The sequence below is a fragment of the Pogoniulus pusillus genome, chromosome 11 (assembly GCF_015220805.1).
Source record: "Pogoniulus pusillus isolate bPogPus1 chromosome 11, bPogPus1.pri, whole genome shotgun sequence".
Lineage (NCBI taxonomy): Eukaryota > Metazoa > Chordata > Aves > Piciformes > Lybiidae > Pogoniulus > Pogoniulus pusillus.
This window is the reverse complement of record NC_087274.1, coordinates 6,792,945-6,811,044: the sequence shown is the minus strand read 5'-3', so window position 1 is coordinate 6,811,044 and position 18,100 is coordinate 6,792,945. Positions and strand designations below refer to the sequence as shown.

The 18,100-nt window shown below is 57.7% G+C and overlaps 3 protein-coding genes across 4 annotated transcripts in view; 1 reads left to right on the top strand and 2 right to left on the bottom strand.

The window, feature by feature from the left end:
* Positions 1-39: 39 nt before the first annotated feature.
* TEPSIN (TEPSIN adaptor related protein complex 4 accessory protein) lies at positions 40-4,838 on the bottom strand. Its single transcript, XM_064150721.1, has 13 exons — positions 4,748-4,838; positions 4,284-4,356; positions 3,997-4,088; positions 3,737-3,830; positions 3,467-3,534; positions 3,242-3,320; positions 2,786-2,857; positions 2,398-2,604; positions 2,107-2,281; positions 1,788-1,901; positions 1,512-1,590; positions 1,253-1,387; positions 40-1,007 (listed from the first exon to the last, which is right to left on the bottom strand). The coding sequence occupies exons 1-13, from the start codon at positions 4,787-4,789 to the stop codon at positions 528-530; spliced, it is 1,710 nt and encodes a 569-aa protein (XP_064006791.1). The 5' UTR covers positions 4,790-4,838; the 3' UTR covers positions 40-527.
* Positions 4,839-5,224: 386 nt separating this feature from the next.
* NDUFAF8 (NADH:ubiquinone oxidoreductase complex assembly factor 8) lies at positions 5,225-5,749 on the top strand. The gene is made up of 3 exons (XM_064151748.1): positions 5,225-5,378; positions 5,466-5,576; positions 5,648-5,749. The coding sequence occupies exons 1-3, from the start codon at positions 5,298-5,300 to the stop codon at positions 5,666-5,668; spliced, it is 213 nt and encodes a 70-aa protein (XP_064007818.1). The 5' UTR covers positions 5,225-5,297; the 3' UTR covers positions 5,669-5,749.
* Positions 5,750-7,088: 1,339 nt separating this feature from the next.
* SLC38A10 (solute carrier family 38 member 10) overlaps positions 7,089-18,100 on the bottom strand; it is a 41,682-nt gene continuing 30,670 nt past the window's right edge. The window contains exons 12-16 of one of the 2 annotated variants that reach the window (XM_064150707.1): positions 15,987-16,154; positions 14,786-15,253; positions 14,088-14,195; positions 11,075-11,254; positions 7,089-10,390 (exon numbers count right to left, since the gene is read on the bottom strand). In XM_064150707.1, the coding sequence (XP_064006777.1) occupies positions 9,237-10,390; positions 11,075-11,254; positions 14,088-14,195; positions 14,786-15,253; positions 15,987-16,154 (2,078 nt within the window). In that variant the 3' untranslated portion in view covers positions 7,089-9,236. The remainder of the gene's footprint in view (positions 10,391-11,074; positions 11,255-14,087; positions 14,196-14,785; positions 15,254-15,986; positions 16,155-18,100) is intronic. The other variant, XM_064150708.1, reaches the window with a different exon arrangement.

The window sequence follows — 18,100 nt, the reverse complement described above, 5'->3', positions numbered from 1 at the left end:
GACAGGCTCCAACAACGGCGCAGGAAAAACTCACCAAGCTCCTAGACCCAAGTGCGGGGTTTATTGGTGGGTCCCAGCCCCACGGAGGCGATAACTTCTCTCACCTCAGCCCCGTGCCTGCTGAAGCTGAGGGAGGTCAGAGGCAATAGGTAGCCCCAGGAATCCATGCTGGAGTCCCCAAACTGCCCCTCAGCTCTGCCTCCCTCCTAGACTTGGGGAGTGAGGGGTGCCAGCAGCTATGCCACGCTCCTGATGCCAGGAAACGGGAGTGTTAGCAGCAAAACCACTGAGAGAGACACTACAACCTTATCAAAGCCCTGGCCCCTGCCGCCATTCTGCATCCCGAGTCCCCTTGGCAGGCCCACAGCACTCCCCTTCCTTCCCTTCAGGTGCACGGAGCTTCCCGTTTGCTCTCCTACAGGTGAAGCTGTGGGGACTGGGACTCCTCCCGCAGAGGAACCATGGCACAACAAGTCACAGAGTGAGGGAGAGCAAAGCCCCTGCAGCCCCCAGGAGCCCAACAGCAGCTACATGTTGAGAAAGGCAAAGGCTGAGAGCTGTTGGCTGCCCTCTGTGTCTGTCTGTCTGTCCTGCGGCTGGGACAGTGTCCGTGGCTCTTCTAGCGGAGAGTCTGTGCAGAGCACCGTGCCAGGACGAGCCACCAGCTCCATACCGGCGAAGAGGGAGAGGCTGTGAGAAGGTGCAGGTGTGCCCAACGTGTCCCCTGACAGCCTGCTCGCCACCTCCTGCTCACAGGGACAGGCTGGCACCACAGCACTGGGCTGCTTGTGGGTCTCTGCTTCCAGCCCTTGCTCCTCACTGCAGAACGATGGAGGCACAGGGAACGGAGCTGGGCTCAGCAGGGTGAGGACGCCCTCTCCTGCCAGGGCTGGTACATCTGTCAGCAGGTCCCCAGGGCACGGGGCTGAGCCCACAGCCAGGGCAGAGGGATCTGGTTTCTTCGGGGAGGGTTGGCCCCTGCAGAGAGCCTCAAACTGCCGCAGGATCTGGGAAAAGAAAAGTGGGACAGGTGGAAGTGGGAGTGGTATCAGAAAGGAAGCTCACCCCTGGCACCTTTTCCTAACCCTGGTGTCACCTCCCAAGCCTCAGTTTCATCTCCTAAGAAGCATTACACCCTGGGACACATGGACAACTCCTGCCCCTCTGGGACATCCATAGAACCATTCCCAAGAGCTGGGTGACACCAGAACTGGCAGGACAGACAGACAGGAAATGACATTCTAGGAGTCACCTTGGTTGCTCGGTTGGCAACAGGGCCAGGGCTGCCTTGGCTGAGCTGCTGCAAGTGCTGCCGAGTCACAGCGAAGATCTGATCCAGGGAGAGCAAGTCAGAGCACATCAGTGAGGAGATAGCACACATGGACCTCTGCAGGGGAGAGCGTTTCTGAGCCAGGCAGGCAGGAGAGGCAGCATCAAAGGGCTGTCCCCTGCCACACCAGAGTCCGGGGTGGGCACACACCAGCAGCACACTGAGCCTGCTCCAAGCTCACCATGCGAACGCTGTCAGTGGGGTCCTCCAGGGCCCGGCTGAGCAGCTCCAGCACCACCTCACAGTTCAGCAGCCCACACCTGGCCGAAAGGAAGGGGTTATGGCTGCATCAGCCTCACGCGGGTGGGCACAGGCAGCCCTCCTGCCTGGCAGAGTTATGGCCCTAAAGATCTGGGCCAAGGCAGCCAGGGGAGTGAGAAGGGGTTAGGCTGCCCCAGCAAGCCCCTGCAGCACTCCCTATCCAGCCCCACAGGGAACATCCACCTCAAGCACTTACTCCTTGACAAAGTGCTGAGCTTCCTCCCTGGTGAGGAAGACCCTGGCACCGCGGGTCAGCGCTGACACCAGGCTCACCTCCCGCACGCAGTCACCCAGGCTGTCGGTGTCCACTCTGCTCAGGGAGATGCCTTGGTGGGGACAGGGCCCAACCCTGCTCCCTCCTGGGGTCTCAGCACAGAACCCACTGCCCTCCTGTGGGCAGGGAACCTTCCCAGCTCATGGCTGTGCCCCACGCGAGGGCACCATTCCTGGATGTGCAGGAAGCACCTCCAAAGGTCCAAAGATGGAAGGGGAACCCCCCACATCCCCATTCTCACCTCTCAGCCCCTTGGGTCAGCTCCCTGCTGGCCCCGGAGTGGCTGTCACTGCCTGACTTGCTGCATGAGTCTGAGGTGTGGCTCAGCTCAGCGTTCCCCTGCGAGGAGTCCTGGGAGCTGTGCCCGCTGTCTGCCTCCTCCCAGCCGCCCCCAGCCAGCCCTGGCTGGTGCCTCACTGCAGGAACAGCGAGGTACTGAGTCCCAGAGTAGCCCCAGCACCTAGTGGGGAGCCCCACCAGCCCCCCGCCTCAAAAGCCACTGTCCACCTCAGCCCAGCAGTGGGGGACTTGCCTCGGGTGCTGCGAGCTGCAGTGGCCTCTGGTGGCTTCACAGCCCTCGGTGGGCTCCTGGCAGGGGAAGGAGCTCGCACGGGCTCATAGGTGTCTTCATGGAGCTCCCTGTGGTGAGGCTGGGCCCCCTCTGGGGAGGGGAGCACAGCATGGGCCACGGCCTCGGCTGCTCGCTGGATGGTGCTGAGCAGGGCTTCACCTGTTGATGCTGGACAGAGGACAGGGGGTGAGTCAGCAGCTTTCTGGGGAGCCCAGCACCCCACAGGGTGTCACGATGGGATGGTGGGATGCAGAGAGAAGCAGCCCTGAGCAAGGACTCCCAGGGCTGGTGCATTAGGGCAGTACCAAGCAGGGGACCCACGTGGGGCGAGGGCACAGCCAGGACTCACCAGAGCCACTTTTCTCACTGCTGAAGCCAAATCCTTGCAAGGAGCTGCAGGGGTTGGGGCTAGAGCCCATGCCTGGGGGAGGCACAAGGCATGTTCAGTGGGAGCACAGACATTTGGTGTGCCACTCCACTGCTCCTTCTCCCTCTTGCAAGCACAGGGAAGTGCCTGGGACAGCCAGGAGAAGCTGGGACCAGGGTAGTTGTCACTCACTCCTCCAGAGATGCTTCTCCCTTTGGTCAGAGCTGTGGCACATCCCCAGTGAGCAGTGCCAAGTGGGGCAGGGACAGCAACAAGTCATCGCCACCAGGGCCTACAGCACCCTGCCCTCAACCCCAACAGCCCTCATGGCCAGCAGACTCTTGGCACACCCACTCACAGTTCCAGCTGAAGAGATTGTCCTGGCACTGCCAGCACAGCCCATGGGTGATGGCAGAGCTGTGAGGGGCCTGCACTTACCCGTGGGAGGCAGAGAACGGGCAGGCAGCACAGCAGGCTGTGGGAGAGGAGTATCCGAAAAGAGGACACTGGCCAAGTCCTGCCAGGAGAGACAGGAAGTGTGGGGACAGCGTCAGGGAACACTGGGCACCCTGACCAGGCCCTGAAGCTGGGGCCTGGGGAGCAAAGTTGCCCTGATGCTCCTGGCAGGATCCCAGCACTCTGTTTGGGCATGCTGGCACTGACCTGTGCAGCGGCTCGGACCTTCTGGTTCAAGCTGTTGCCATGGAGGGGATCTGGGGGCCCAGAGAACACTGCAAGGCATGAGGTTGTGAGGCCTGGAGGACAGCCAACTCCCAGGCACGAGACAGAGAGGGGAAAGACCCCAACCTTGGCCAGCAGTCAGCCTCTGGAGCAGCCCTGGAAGCAGAAGCTGCCCTGGGCTTTCCCTGCAGCCAGGCTGGGTTCTCCAGCACCACACAGGGCTGCTGCTCCTCACTCTCCTCGCCCTGTTACCTGCTGCCTCCCGGATGAAGCAGGCATTCCTCTTCAGCTGCAGGATGAACTGGGGGGAGCCCTGGGTGCATGTGTGCAGCAAGATCTTCAGCACCTGCAGAAGGGGTGAGAAGTCCAAGTTGTGGCTGCCCTGACAGCCCCCAGACCTGTAACAATGCCCATGCTCCTGCCCACCACCCTGGCCTCGGGGCTCTTCCGCAGCCCATCTGTGAGCCCTGAAGCAGCCACCCCCTCTCACCACCACCCACCCACCTACCTACCTTCAGCTTGACGTGGCAGGAGTTGCTCTGCAGCCGGTTGAGGAGATATTCCAGTAAGCACTGACTGCTGCCAGGCGACTCATGGGAAATCTCTGGGGTGGGGGTTAAGGATCCTTCTCTTCCCATGGGAAACAGATCAGGGCGCAGCACCTTACTCCCTCCAGCTTCAGCCACGCCAGAGCCCGCACCTGCCCCTGCCCAGACCGACAGCCCCTTCCGCGGCCAGCCCAGCCCCCTCAGCCGGCCCCCGGATCCCTGCCTGCTCCCTGCATTCCCCAGAAGGATACTGGCGATCTCCTCAAACAGGTACCCGGGGCAGGGCACGTCGTCGTCCGCCGTGCCTCGCAGCAGCACCGGCAGCTGGACAAGGAGGAAGGAAGCGTGAAAGAGGCTGGGCCTGCACCGGGGCCAGCCCTACCCAGGGCCCAGCCTGGCCTTACCAGCCCAACAAGGCCACTCTAGAACCCCCCCCCGCACTACGGCAGTCAGCTCACAGCGCTGCACCAGAACCCCCCCCGCACTACGCCGGTAAGCTCACAGCGCCGCACCACCGTCACAGCCCTCGAAATGTGCCGCGGTACAGCTCCGACACCGGAGCGCCGAGACCGCCCTGCCCTGCCCTGCGAGACCGCGAGGCCCCGACCTCCGACAGCACAGATGGGAAGGTGCAGCGGTGACACCACGGGTGGCTGAGTGCCGCCACGCCCGCAGGCAGCCCCCAACCCTAACCCGGTTCTTGCTCGGTCCGTACCCGGCTCAGGAAACTCAACCGGTCCCGCAGCGGCGCCGCCATGGCACTGCCGGCACGGCCCTGCCCGGCCCGAAGGCAGCCTCACGGCTCCGCCCCCCGGAAGCTGCTAAGCACCAATGAGCGTGCTAGACGCTGCGACTCGGCCAGTCATTGGCGAGGGAGGGCGGGTCTCCGGGCGGAAGTGGCTCCCAGGACTGACGCCGGCAGCGACAGGGCGGGAGACGGGAAGTAAACAACCGCATCTCTGCCAGTCAGCGCTACCGGCAGCCAGGGACCAATCACAGGGCGCTCGGAGGGCGGCTGCCCAATCCGCGCGTTCGGCGAGCCGAGCTCACCAACCCGAGGAGGAGGAGGGAGCCGACCTTCCGCCAGCGTCCAATCACGAACCAGTCTGCTTTGATAGGCGTTCCGCTCCACCTATCGACGAGCCGAAAGCGCGGGCGTCCCACCGGCTCCCAATGCGAGTCCCAGGCGCTGTGATGAGCGTGGCGAGCGGCCAGTGACGGCTGCTCCGCGATGGCGGCGCCCGGGCCGTGAGGAGGCGGCGGCGATGTCGGGCCAGGGCGCCTGGCTGCGGGCGCGGGCGCGGCTGCGGCGGTTCCCCGCGCTGCTGGCGGGCTGCAGGGAGCAGGTGGGGCCAGCCCGCACCGGGACAGGCGGGGAGCGGCGCCGGGAGACGCCCGGCGAGCTCGCTCCGGTTCCGTGTCGTTCCTCTCAGGCGGCTGCTTACGGCCGGTGCGTGGCGGCGGCGGCGAGCGGGACGGCGGAGCTGCGGCGAGACGCCTGCCTGGAGGAGTTCCGGGCGCTGCGGGCCTGCTTCGACCGGGCGGTAGGTGCCGGGGTTTAGAGGAGCGCTCCCGGGGAACGGGGATCCGACACTGAACCGTGATTCCTTGGCAGGCGAAGGCGATGCCAAAGTAGCGTCGGGAATGGCCCCGGAGCCCCTCACCCCGTGCACCTGCCTGGAGACGCTTCGGACAAATAAAGATCTATAAATCCAAACCCTTTTAGTCCTTAAAATGCAGAACAAAGAGCGGAGAGGGCGGGGAGGGAGGCTGGGGACAGAGCGACCGTGGAGTGGCCCCGAGCAGGCAAGCGGCCACCGAGACCGCACCCGCTCCGCGTCCGGGAAAGTGCAGTCCCGCGTGGAATCCTTTGGGTTGGAGGAGACCTGCGAGGTCATCAGCTCCAGCCATTAACCCAGCACTGCCAGAGGCTCCACCACTGCCCTGGGCAGCCTGTTCCACGAGATCACGGTCCTTTCAGTGAAGAAGTTGTGCCAAATATCATAGCATAAACCAGGTTGGAAGAGACCTCCAAGCTCAAACAGTCCAACCTAGCACCCAGCCCTGGCCAAGCAACCAGACCATGGCACTAAGTGCCTCATCCAGGCTTTGCTTCAACACCTCCAGGGACACAGCGACTCCACCACCTCCCTGGGCAGCCCATTCCAATGCCAATCACTCTCTCTGCCAACAACTTCCTCCTAACATCCAGCCTAGACCTCCCCTGGCACAGCTTGAGACTGTGTCCCCTTGTTCTGTTGCCTAGGAGAAGAGACCAACCCCACCTGGCTACACCCTCCTTCAGATAGCTGCAGGCAGCAATGAGCTCTGCCCTGAGCCTCCTCTTCTGCAGGCTGCACCCCCCCAGCTCCCTCAGCCTCTCCCCACAGGGCTGTGCTCCAGCCCCCTTGCCAGCTTCATCACCCTTCTCTGGACATGTTCCAGTACTTCAACATCTCTCTCCAATTGAGGAGCCCAACCTAAACCTCTCCTGGCACAACTTCAGGCCATTTCCTCTCATTCCTCACACCCCTTACACTTCACGGAGCTCTCTGCAGCTCACTCCAGCTGCAATCTTACATTCAGCCCCGTTTCCAAGCTCCAGGTCCGCTCAACAGCAAAAGGTCCTGCAGCAGCAGGAACCAAAGCAAGACGCTGGCCCCAGTGTGTCAGGAGCTCTGGGAACAGCTGGGCACAGGGTGCTTAGGGAAGTCAGCCCACGCCTGAAGGCTCCTGCTTTGGCAGCAGGTCTGCTGCAGCTGCTTGATCTCCTGAATGTCAAATTAGACATTTTTCTCCCCAAGGCAGGCCCCGTGTGCGCAGGCAGCAGGAGGACTGCAGCCTCCCTCCTCTTCCCTTGCAGCAGGGAGGAGCAAATCTCCCAGAAAGCACAAACCCTCATTTCCTTCGGCTGCTTCGTTCCCTGCGGGTAGGAGCGAAGCAGACCAGGAAGGTGTGCCCGAGAAAGGCTTCCACATCTTCCTGCCCCCTCCCCCCCACTGCCTATTTGTTCATGTTGTTTTTTTCATCTCAAATAAGGAGAATTCAGACCAAAATGCTTCAGCTTACTTTATTGATCAGCTCAAGTCTCCCCTCCAGTCTCTCCTGCCAAACACTACACCCTGGGCAGAGGCACCACAGCTCCTGCCTGGCTTTGGGGTACCCACAGGCTGTTCCCAGCCGCTGAGGAATGTCAGGAGCATCTTTGGTCCTTTGTGTTCGTGCACACAGCTCAACACCAACGAACATAGACAGGTCTGACCCTCACCCTGCCTGGCAGAGTCCCAACCAGACCCTGACAGGCTCAAAGGGCAGGCAGTGGCAGATCCAGCTCCTGCTCGCTTTGGAAAGGCTGACTGGTGCCAGAGGGGACAAAGCCTGGACAAAGTCTCCCTGCTGCAGCCTCGGAGACGTGCTCCAGCGCCTGCTGCCATCCCTGCCCTGACGGACACGGCTGTGGAGCGGCTCCAGGACTCCCAGCTGCGCTGCTTGTGCTTTACGACAGCGGAATGGAGAAGCTCATGGGGCAGTTCTGAAGGTTAAGGCCATGAGAGTAGCGCAGGTAGGTCCTCCTGAAGTACACCCCAGCCCGCGGGCATCACCCCTGTGGCTCTGTGTCACTTTAAAGGGAAATTAAGACAACAATCCTTGGAGCAGCAGGCACAGGTCCCAGAGCGAGCAGAGCCCGTGTGGCAGTGCCACGTGTCCATCACGACCCCATCCCTGGCTCTGCAAGGCGCCACCAGACAGGAGCTCAACGAGGCGTTCACCCAAGACACTTCACGGATATAAAAACCACCACAGTGATGAGGTCTGAAACTCCAGGCTGGGAAATTTCACCCGTTCCAAGTGAGAGCTTTGGGATTCGATTTCTTACATTCTCAAGTCAGGATGTGAAAATAAAAAATAATTAGGGGGGAAAAAAAAAAACAACAAACAAAAAAACAAACAAACAAACAAACAAAAACAAAGGCAAACCACCAAACAAACCAAAACCCAAACACAACAAAGGGATGAATCACTGTCTGGGAGCTCAAGATGAAGCGAGGCTCTCGTGGAAGCTCTTCCCTTCCTGGCTTGTAAAATCCATTTCCAGGGGTGGAGCAGGGACATTTTTGGGTGTCAACCACTAGGCCGAGGGGGGCTGGGAGGAACGCGGGAACCAAACACGCTCCACCACGTTACAGAGAGAAGAGGTAGGTATGAGCCAAGCCCCCCGAGCCCACCCTGCTAAGCCACGTCCTTTTGTTCCCAAATTAGTCACCTCTTGCAGAAAAATCAAGCTGGTTTGAGAAACAGAGGGGGATCAGGGGTGGGGGGGAGGGGGGAGAAGGAGGCAGTCTGCAGCTTCATAATGCACTTTGGACAGGAGAAGTCAAGCCTGAAAGCACAGATGAGAGCTGAGCATGTGGGGAGGGAGGGCAAGAGCAAAGCTCTGCGTTATTGCTAGTGTGTGGCCAACCAAATGAAATCCCTGGGAGTAGAGGAGGCACAACTGCAGCTGTTGTGCCCCTTTAAGGCAGCTTTTCTACTGAACTGAGTTCCTAAACCACAACTATCTCCTAAACATGCAACACTAACAGCTCCCCCATCAAGAGAAACACCGAACCGATTGGCTAAGCTGGTCACTCAACTCATGACTTGATGCTTCTCCAGAATAAAGCCCTTCCCAAGATGTGTGATCCTGGTTCTGTCCTGTCCTGCATCCCCAAGACTCTGTCTCAAAGCCCTGCACACACAGCCGGAGCACTAGAACCCAGGGCAGTGCCAGGGAAGCTCTTCCAAGCAGGCAGGGGAACCTCAGGGAGGACCACCTCAGTTCTGAAGAGGACAGCTGGATGGAGAAGGCAATTCAGTATGAAATGGTTGTTGAAAAACGTCCTTGAAAAAGCTGGCCTGGCAGGGAACCGAGGTAGATGGCAACCTCTGAAAGCCAGAGGACAGTGGGGAGCTTTTCTTTCATGGTTGCCATCTCCTCAGCCACCTGCAGGGAGCTGCTATCATCAGAGAAACCCTGGATGGTGCTCAGAGCTCCGAGGAGATCCCGTGGGCCCAAGCAAAGTGCTGCCGGCTTAGACCAACCACCGCCTGAGGAACAGCGGCCAAAAACCCAGCTGGTTAACGTGAACCTTCCCTCCGGAGCTCCTCAGCTCCGTTGCCTGCGGCCAACACCCGCAGCCACCCACCGAGCACGACCACCCCGCTCACATGCTGCCGTCCGCCTGCGTCATCTGCTTGATCTGCCGGCTGTGGACCACCTGCTGAGCCCCCTCCGCAACTTGGTTTAATCGTGTCTCTAGAGCGCTCCGGAGGTCATTCACTTTCACATCTGGAAGGGGGTTCAGGCCAATGAGGACCCCTGCCCCCTGTGCAGCCTCCTCCTCCTCGGGAGGCAGCAGGTCCCGTCTCCTCCGGCGGAGGTCCAGGTCCGCCTGCAGTTTCAGGTCGTGGTTTGGTTTGACACCGTGGTCGAACTTCTGGTGCCCCTGGGCAGCTGCTCCTTTCTCAGGCTTTTGGGCAGGAGCATCCTCAGGTTTCTTCTCGGCATCGTTTGAGGCCACTCCATCCCCATGCCTCTGCTTGCTCCGCTGACCTCCTTGCAGGTCATGAGCCACCTCCACCGCATTCGCCCGAGGAGCTTCCTCCCTTATGTCCCCTTTGCCAGCCAGGTCCTGCTGCCGCCTGCCAGCACCCTCAGCTCCCTCAGCCTCTGCTCCTCTCCGATGCTCCCGTAGGTGCTGCTCGCTCTCTGCCACATTCCTTTTTCTGGAGGAGTCCACTGCAAGTGCCAGGGCTTTGGGCTCCACCTGACTCAGTTCTTTGGCTTTAAGGTCTACTCCTGAGTCTCTTTCCAGACTCCTTCCTGCTACTCCCTGAACTTTGGCAGCCCCCAGCTGTTCTCTTTGGATGGAAGCTGTAGCTGCTTCCACGTCTTTCAGGGAATGCTTCTTCTCGTGGACATCTCTTCCAGCTTTGGCTTCACGATCTCCTCCTAAATCCTCTGCCAAGGGCTTCTTCTCTAGGTGGTTTCTGGCTGCTGGAAGGTGTTGGGCATCCCTGTGAAGGGGATCCTGGTTCTCTGCAGGATTTTCAACAGCCCTGTCATTGTCTTGTGGCAGCACCTTCCGCTCCTTGGGAGGAACCCCAGGAATCTCACGCCTGTGCCCAGCCTCTCCCAGCTTTCCCACAGCTGCCCTGTGCTGCTCCGTGGAGTCAGCAGGCTGCCTGCCCAGGCCCTGAGCTGGCTGCTCCAACAGCTCCTTGCTGAGTGCCTTCATGGCAGCTTCTTGCTTGGCCCCAGGGCCCTCATCCTCCTTGCTCTTGGAGAGAGGCACTGCAGGCTCCTGCTGTCCTTCTGCTGTGGAATGAAAACTTACATGTAAAAGATGTCTCCTACGAGTAAGGAATTCCCTTCTCCTGCCACCACTCTGCACAACAGCGATGGGCATGTGGGTAGAACTAGGGAAGCCATCGGGTCACCGCTGCACACAGGGACCAGGCATCCCTGTCTCACAGACCAGGGTCAGACAGAAGAATGTTTCTGCCACATGCCAAAGGGACTTGGATCTCTCCCAGTCCAGTTTTGAATCATAGAATTATAAAATCATTTTGGTTGGAAAAGACCTCCAAGAACATCAAGTCCAACCGATAACCCAGCACTGCCAGGTCACCACTAAACCATGGCCCTCAACACAAGATCCATGCAGCTTTTAAATCCCTTCAGGGATGGGGACTCCACCACTGCCCTGGACAGCCTGTTCCAGGCCTTCACAACCTTTTTTGGGGAAGAAATCATTCCTAATGTCCAACCTAACCTCTCCTGGAATAATTGAGGCCATTCCCTCTTGTTCCTTGGGAGAAGAGACCAAGCCCCATATGTCTCCAGCCTCCTTTCAGGGAGTCGTAGAGAGTGAGGAAGTCTGCCTTGAGCCTCCTTTTCTCCAAGCTGAACAATCCCTCAGCCACTCCTCAAAAGATGTGCTCTAGACCCTGCTGAAGCTGTTTTGAGCAGAGGGGTCACACTCTTTAGCGACATCCTTACCTTGCTTTGGCTTCTCCTCTCCTCCCTCCTCCTGCCTTTGTTGGTGGATCTCCTTGTGCTGTTCTTCAATCACAGCTAGCAGCTTTGCCTGCTGGTCAAGTAGCTGCTTCTGCTGAACCTGCTGTTCTTTGATCACCTGCAGCAGCACAGCATGATCCATCAGTTTCGCCTGCCCTGCTTCTAGAAGAAGAGAATGGAGAAAAAAACTTTAAAAATGCATGACCCAAACCCCTCACTAATCACCTGCTGGAGGGGCTACAGGGGCTTGCAGCAGCAGGAAGGTGCTACTCTGCCAACGCTGCCCGTTTGCCATGAGGGAAAGGACATGGCATGGCTCTGCTGCTGGCACTGATGGGGACTGTGATGGCACAGGTCCAGGGTGCCTCCACTGAAGGCAGTGGACAGAACCCCAGACATGCTAACACAGGAGATTGCCCTTCCAAGATTTGAGTGGAGAGATCAAAACCTGCTCAGGGAGCAGAGGTACAAGAGAACAGGTCTGCTGGAGTACCAGTGCAGGGAAGGACAAGGCAACTGCTCAGCACAGGAGCTGGAAGAGGGCAGAAGCAGCAGAAGTTGCTCAAGAGCGATGGTCTCGTCTGTCCATATGAGATGAGGCTGTCTGCAGCTCATCTCTTGAGATAAGCCAGGCTTCTCAAACACCAATCCTCTCTCTGAATACACTGCAAAGACATTGTTCCAGCTAAACTGAGGCTGGAAAGGGCACAGACAGCAAATGTGCTGTCTTAGGAGGAGCTGGAAGAAGCACAAAGACACAGCACCCTCAGGAACCTACAGAGAAATATCAACCCAGCACAAAGCTGTGTCTTTTCATGAGGCAAGGCCTAGGCTAGAGCCAGAATGATGAGAGGCTGCTGGTGAGTCTCTTCTTGGCTTAGCCAAGTGCAGGTCTGGCATGGCCCCTGGCAGGAAGTCACCTACCAAACCACCCTGCTGAAGACTCCGGCTTTGAGCACGGTGGAAGGGCTGGAGCCTCGGGCAGCGACTAGCGGTTTAACAGGCAGCAGCACAGGTGGTTCGGGCAGGTTGGAACCACAGCCACACAGGAAGGCAACCCCACCTCCTCCGAGCTCAACATGCACCACAACAAACCTGAGCTCTCCGTGCCACGTCAGAGGAGGAAATCCTGCCCACCAGCCCTTCGCTGCCACCCAGTCACACCAAACACTCCGGGCCAGGCAGAAGCGACTCAGGTTGATTCACTCACCACAAACAGCGCATCATACATGAACCACCAGCCCCAGCTCTGCACGGGAACCTTGCTGCCTTTTCTCCACCAGGACAAACAAACCCCGCCTCAACACATCACATCGTGTCTGGTGGGAGGCGGGGGGTATGACCCTGTGTGTTGCTGGTCACCCACACCGGTGTTTCCAAACCCTTCTGCCCCACGGGAAATCACGTCAAAATGTCATAGCCTGGAAAAGGCCAGTTCAACCCAAAAGGGATGCTGCCCAGCTCCAGCCTTTCCCAGCAAACACCACCTCCTCTCCCCATCCCACCTGCTAGGTGGTTACAGAGAAGTATTTCCAGTTCACATCGTGGTGCTATTAAGCCAAGGGCCCCTGGAATTCCCCTTCCACTCCGTTTTCGGGAGAAGGGGGAAATTTGGCCGTTTCAAGAGAGCCATTGACTTTTGGAGGACCTGTTTATTTTTTGCACTTTGCTCAGAATAAACAGTGAAAACAGAAGCCATCGCTGCTATCTCGCTCTCCAGACCTGCCAGGTCCCCAGCTCGGCATGGGAATGTTTGGGTTGAGCCTGCAGCAGGCAGAGGTTTAGTGCCAAATCAAAGCATTTCTTGCCGAGAGCTCTGCAAACACGCCTGTCTCCTGTGTTTGTGCAGCACACCTCTTCAACACAAACAAAAGGCCACCCTATCTCCTGGCTCCTCCTTTGATCCCAGGGAAAGCTGCCCCCGCCCCCGCCGGTGCTTTGGCTGGATTTGAACAGCACTCTCCATAAAAGCATCTTAAGCAGTGATAAAACAAAAGTACCTGAGCCCAGGGCAGCTACAGCCGCGGCACTCAACAACGGTCCTGGCCAGGAAGCTTCTTGAAGGAAGCACCCAAGTTGCTGTGTGCCCTTTGCTTGCCTCCTTGATGCATATTCATCCTATCCCAGCCTCTGGGCATGAAGCTCAGCTCAGAGCAGAGGAGCTGAACAAGCCCAGAGCACTTACATGGTGACATCCTTATGGGAGAACATCCCCAGCAAGTTCCACGCAGAGCGAGATAGAAAAGCCCATGGAAATACAGATCCCTTCCTCCTTGTCGAAGCCCAAGGAGCCCTAGGAGTCCATACCCACCAGCAGCTTTTACTCTCAAGTCCCATTGCAATACAGAACGGCAAGACAGCAACTAGAAAACCGAGCTGTAACCACAAAGAGAAGGGTGATGTGCCCCCGGGAGCCAGGGCACATCAGAGCAAATGCTCTCACCTCTGGACAAGACAGAGACGAAGAGTGGGGGGAACTCTTGTCGCACAGGCTCTGAGCCTCAGCTCAGGCTTCAAGCCCTCTCCGAAAGGCAATGAGCTCCCCTTGGGGAAGGGCTCCTTGCACAGCACCAACACCAGGGAAGGTGCAGACAGAGCTTTACTGCCGCTCCCCGGCACAGCTACGTGTCCACATCTCCCCGTGTGCTACATCCCACACCTGCCCAACACTGCAAGGCTGCAGAGTGATGCCCACCCACCTCCCCACCCCACTGCCAAGTCCCCCAGTCTTGCACCAGTCAAACGGTTTCACTTCAGTCTCTCTCTCGCCGAGGCAGCACCGCCGGGTGCCAGCATGACTCATGCCCTCAGCCGTGCTGCAGGCGTGAGCCCGCTGGAGACAGGCACTAATTGCTGCCGCGGCGGAGGTGACTGCAGCCCGAAGCTATGCACCAGCAAGAGCCAAGAGCCGAGCTGGCTGGCACCGGGCTCCTGCAGAGAGAAATCCTGCACCCGCAGCCCAGTGCCCTCCCCTCCCTGCACACCCCAGGCTCACCCTCCAGCTTGGTCTCTGCGTTCTCCTGATGCTTCTCTTCGGTGTTTTGGGCCTCCCTTGGCTCCAGCTGATCCGTTCTCTCCGGGAGGGGTAGCTCCTGCTTATCACCTGTGGACAGACAAACGGATGAGCAGACGTTTGCAGTCAGTAAGGATGCTCCAGCAGCAGATGTTCTGGAAGATGACTCCACGCCGGCGCTGTCCCTGCCCGCCCGAGCCGGCGCAGTTTATATTCAACCCAACGACTGCGAGGGAAGTAATAAAAAAAAGAAAGAAATATTTAACAATCTTATAGAGTGGTGGCAGTCAGCCAGCACTAACTACCTCGGCCAATTAAAATGCAAGAACAGTTCTAACTGGCTTTTAGATGGGCACTTAGCAATGTGTTACCTGTCAAGATCTCCTGGCTCCGTGTCCCCAGTGATTCGGAGACGCACAGGAACAGCACGGCACCTGACATTTAGTGAGCTAGCAAACAACTGTTTGACAGATATTACAGTAGCTGTCAAAGCCACCAGATTCCTTCCCCTTCCTCAACAGCTGCTGAAGGGGTTGTGCATGCTCACATGCTAATCTTGTGAAATTACAAGGAAACACTGGGATCTAGGTAGGAATAACCAAATTGCACTGTCTCCACAGGTGGTTGCAGGCCAAGAGGAGGAGAGTTTGCTCAGATGAGCTGCTGTGGAGGGAGCTTACCAGGGTCAGCTTCTTTCTCCACAGACTTCACGGCCTCCTCTGCTTTTCTGGGGAGCTGGAGCTTTGCTTTCTCCCTGTCACCTGCAGCCTCAGCTTTCTTCTCACCGTCCGGCATGGCAGCTTGCGCCTTGGCTTCCACCGCTGGCTTGTCTGGCTCCAGCTCTTTGTATGGCAGCCTGCCATCCTGCTGCACCAGCACCTCCAGCACGTTCTTTGGATTCTTAGCGGGCTCGTCAGTCCCTCCCCGCAGTTGGTTCTCAGCAATCACTTCCTTCCCCTGTTTTGGGCCAAGCGCCTCTTTCTGGGGATTCACCGGGGCTGGCTCCTCCAGCACACGACCGTTGGCTCCCCCAGGTGCGGGCTTCTTCTCGTCCGATTCCTCCCGTTCCCGGCCCATGTCCACAACCACTTGGTCATGCGGGACGGGCGGCTCGTGGCGGTGGGCTTCCCCCACGGGCAGGGCAATGCCTAGGGTGGATCACACAGAAGGGCATAGACTTGTTGGAGAGGGTCCAGAGGAGCCCCCAAACACGATCTGAAGACTGGGACTCCTCTCCTACGAAGACAGGCTGAGAGACTTGGGGTCATTCAGCCTGGAGAAGAAAAGGCTCCAAGGAAACCCTCTTGTGACCTTTCAGTACTTAAAGGGGCTGCTGAAAAAGGTGGGGACAGACTTTTTAAGCAGAGCCTGTTGTGACAGGACACGGGGACATGGCTTTAAAATAAAAGAGGAGGATTTGAACTAGAGAGAAGGAAGAAACTTTTCCACAGTAAGGGCACTGAGACATTGGCCCAGGTTGCCCAGAGAGATGGTAGATGTCCCATCCCTGGAACTGTTTTGAGTTAAGTTGGATGGGACTCTGAGTAATCTGCTCTAGTTGAAGATGGCCCTAATGACTGCAGGGGCTCAGACCAGATAACTCTGAACAGTTCAACCCAAACTATTCTGTGACAGACAGGGAATTTGGGGCCTGAGGCTGATGGGAGCATGGAGCAGACAGCAGGCTCATAGTATGCCCAGCACTCTGCTCTTTTTCAGCCCTCCTTTTCCTTCCTCATCAGGGGGCTGCATTCCTAATGAGCCTTGAGAGCATCAAAAGCTAAATTGCCTTCAGTCCTATGAGGTAACAAGCAGAGGTCTTCATCTGAACTAGCCCTCCCAGCTCCAAAGCTGACATCCTTTCCCCAGGTTCCTCCTTACCTTGATCAGGACGGTCAAGCTGCACTTTCTCCTCTGCTTTTCCTCTCTCCTCCTCTCTCTTGGGTACCTCCATGGGCACCTTAATTTGCGGCTGCTCCATCTCCTTCTCCTCCAGCAGCTTGGGTTTATCACGGTCATCCTCTGCCTCCTCCACTGCCGGCTTCTGGTCTGCAAAGGCAGGATGGTTAATTGCAGGAGGTTACGCATGGCTGCACCATCGCTCCGCCGGCAGGATCAAGGCAATTGCTTTGTCTGCCACAACCTCCTTTACCAACACAAGCCCAGCAGTTATTTCCCCTCCAGCCTCACCACGGAGCGGATGAGGCTTTTGTTCCAGGGGCTTCTGTTTGTTTTCCCTACAGTGGCTTTTTATGGACCTTTTTTTTACGGGCTGAGATGGAGCTGGCTGCCGCTGCGAGCCCATGCCGGCAGATGGTAGCATCCTCCCGGCTCCCTGCATTGGACCACCCCCCCCCCGCCCCGACCCCGAGCACCAGCCGAAACTGAGGTGGGGTCCAACTGCAGTCCCCCCCATCACCCGCCCGTGCTGGCTGTGTGCTGCAAAGTGGCTCAAACCCCTCTCCTTTTATTTATTTTCTGTTCTCCTTTCTGTGCTTTGAACATTGCAAAGAGGATAGGCAGGAGGGTGGAGAGCTTGCACGACCCTGCAGGAGGCAGGAAGGATTAAACAGGCATTAGGGGAAACTCCCAAGGGAGACAGGGGACTCCCCTAGCTCTCCTGCAAAGAGATGGGATGTTTCTGGAAAACACATCCCAGTCAGAGGAGTTACAAGGTTCAGCACTGGAGTAACCACGTGGAATTCATGGCCCATCCCACAGGATGGGAACGGTCCCTTCCGACCCCAGGGTGGCAGAAGACAACCCACGCAGCTCAAACAGGGAGTGAACTCTTCCTTAGAAGAGCAGCAGAGGAAGAAATCTAATTGTTTCCCAGCACTGAAGTTGTTTTGCAGATTTTTTTTTCTCCACCCAACAAACTTTGAAGAGAAGGAAAAAAAAAAAAAAATCTATCTTCTGTAACCCAAAAAAAAAAAAATTAATTCCCAACTCTTCCCCCCATTTGCCCTCCCCCACACAACTTCCTTTGGGGAATTAATTCTATAAACATCTTTCAATTTTCTCCTCCCCCTCCGCAGGGCTGGTGTGATTTATTACAAGATGAACTCATGGGAAAGAAGAGATTGCCACAATTTCAGCTGCGTGGGCCTTACCCAAGATGGGTGTGGGGGGGGGGAGGGGGGAAACAACAACAAAATAAGTACAAAATCCTGGCCCAGAGGGATCCATGCTAGAAGGACCAGAAACCTGGACTCCAGAGCTCCCAGTTGAAGGGATGTGTGCTGGAGCTGGCTGGCTTTCCAAGTTTCTTTAGTTGGGGAATGATGGTGGGAGGGAGAAAGGCTTCAGATTTTCTGAGAAACTCGAGTCTAGTACCCAAGGGTCCTTCCTTCCATTGAGGGACTTCCCAGGGTTCAGCAAGTCAGGGCAGGACACTCCTCCTTTCAGGGGGGGAAAAAAACCGGGCTGCAGGAACCAGTGCCCAGCCCTGGATGGGGGCCCTGGGAAGCATGAGGCTGAGGCCGGGGAGGGGAGTGCTCGGCACGGCTGCGGATGTTCCCAGCTAAATCCTGGCCTCGCAGCAAAGAATTATTTACTGTATTGGAGGAAGAGTTTGTCACTAATTGCTCCGTGAAGGCGGGAGATGGCTGCGCCTGGAGAAGACTGCAGCACATCTGAAGCCAGAGGATCCAGAGAACGGCAACGTGGGCAGAGCAGTTCCCACGGCAGAAGGGAAGGATGACCCAGAAGGGAAGGAGCCAAGGCAGCCGTGCAGCGAGATGATGTTCAAGAGGGGAAATAAAAAGGAAAAGGGAGAGGAGCTTTCTGTACAAGTGGGAAATGGAGGAGTTAAAACCACAACTACCACAAACAAGCTTTAGCCAGAGGAGCCTGCAGCAGGTGAAACCCCCCAGGACACAAGCGAGGGGCTGGGGAAGGCCTCACTGCTGGGAGAAGCATCAATCATAAACCCAGCAGCTGAGGCATGCGCTGCAAACAATGCAAGGGAAGACCAAAACACAAACAACAAGAAA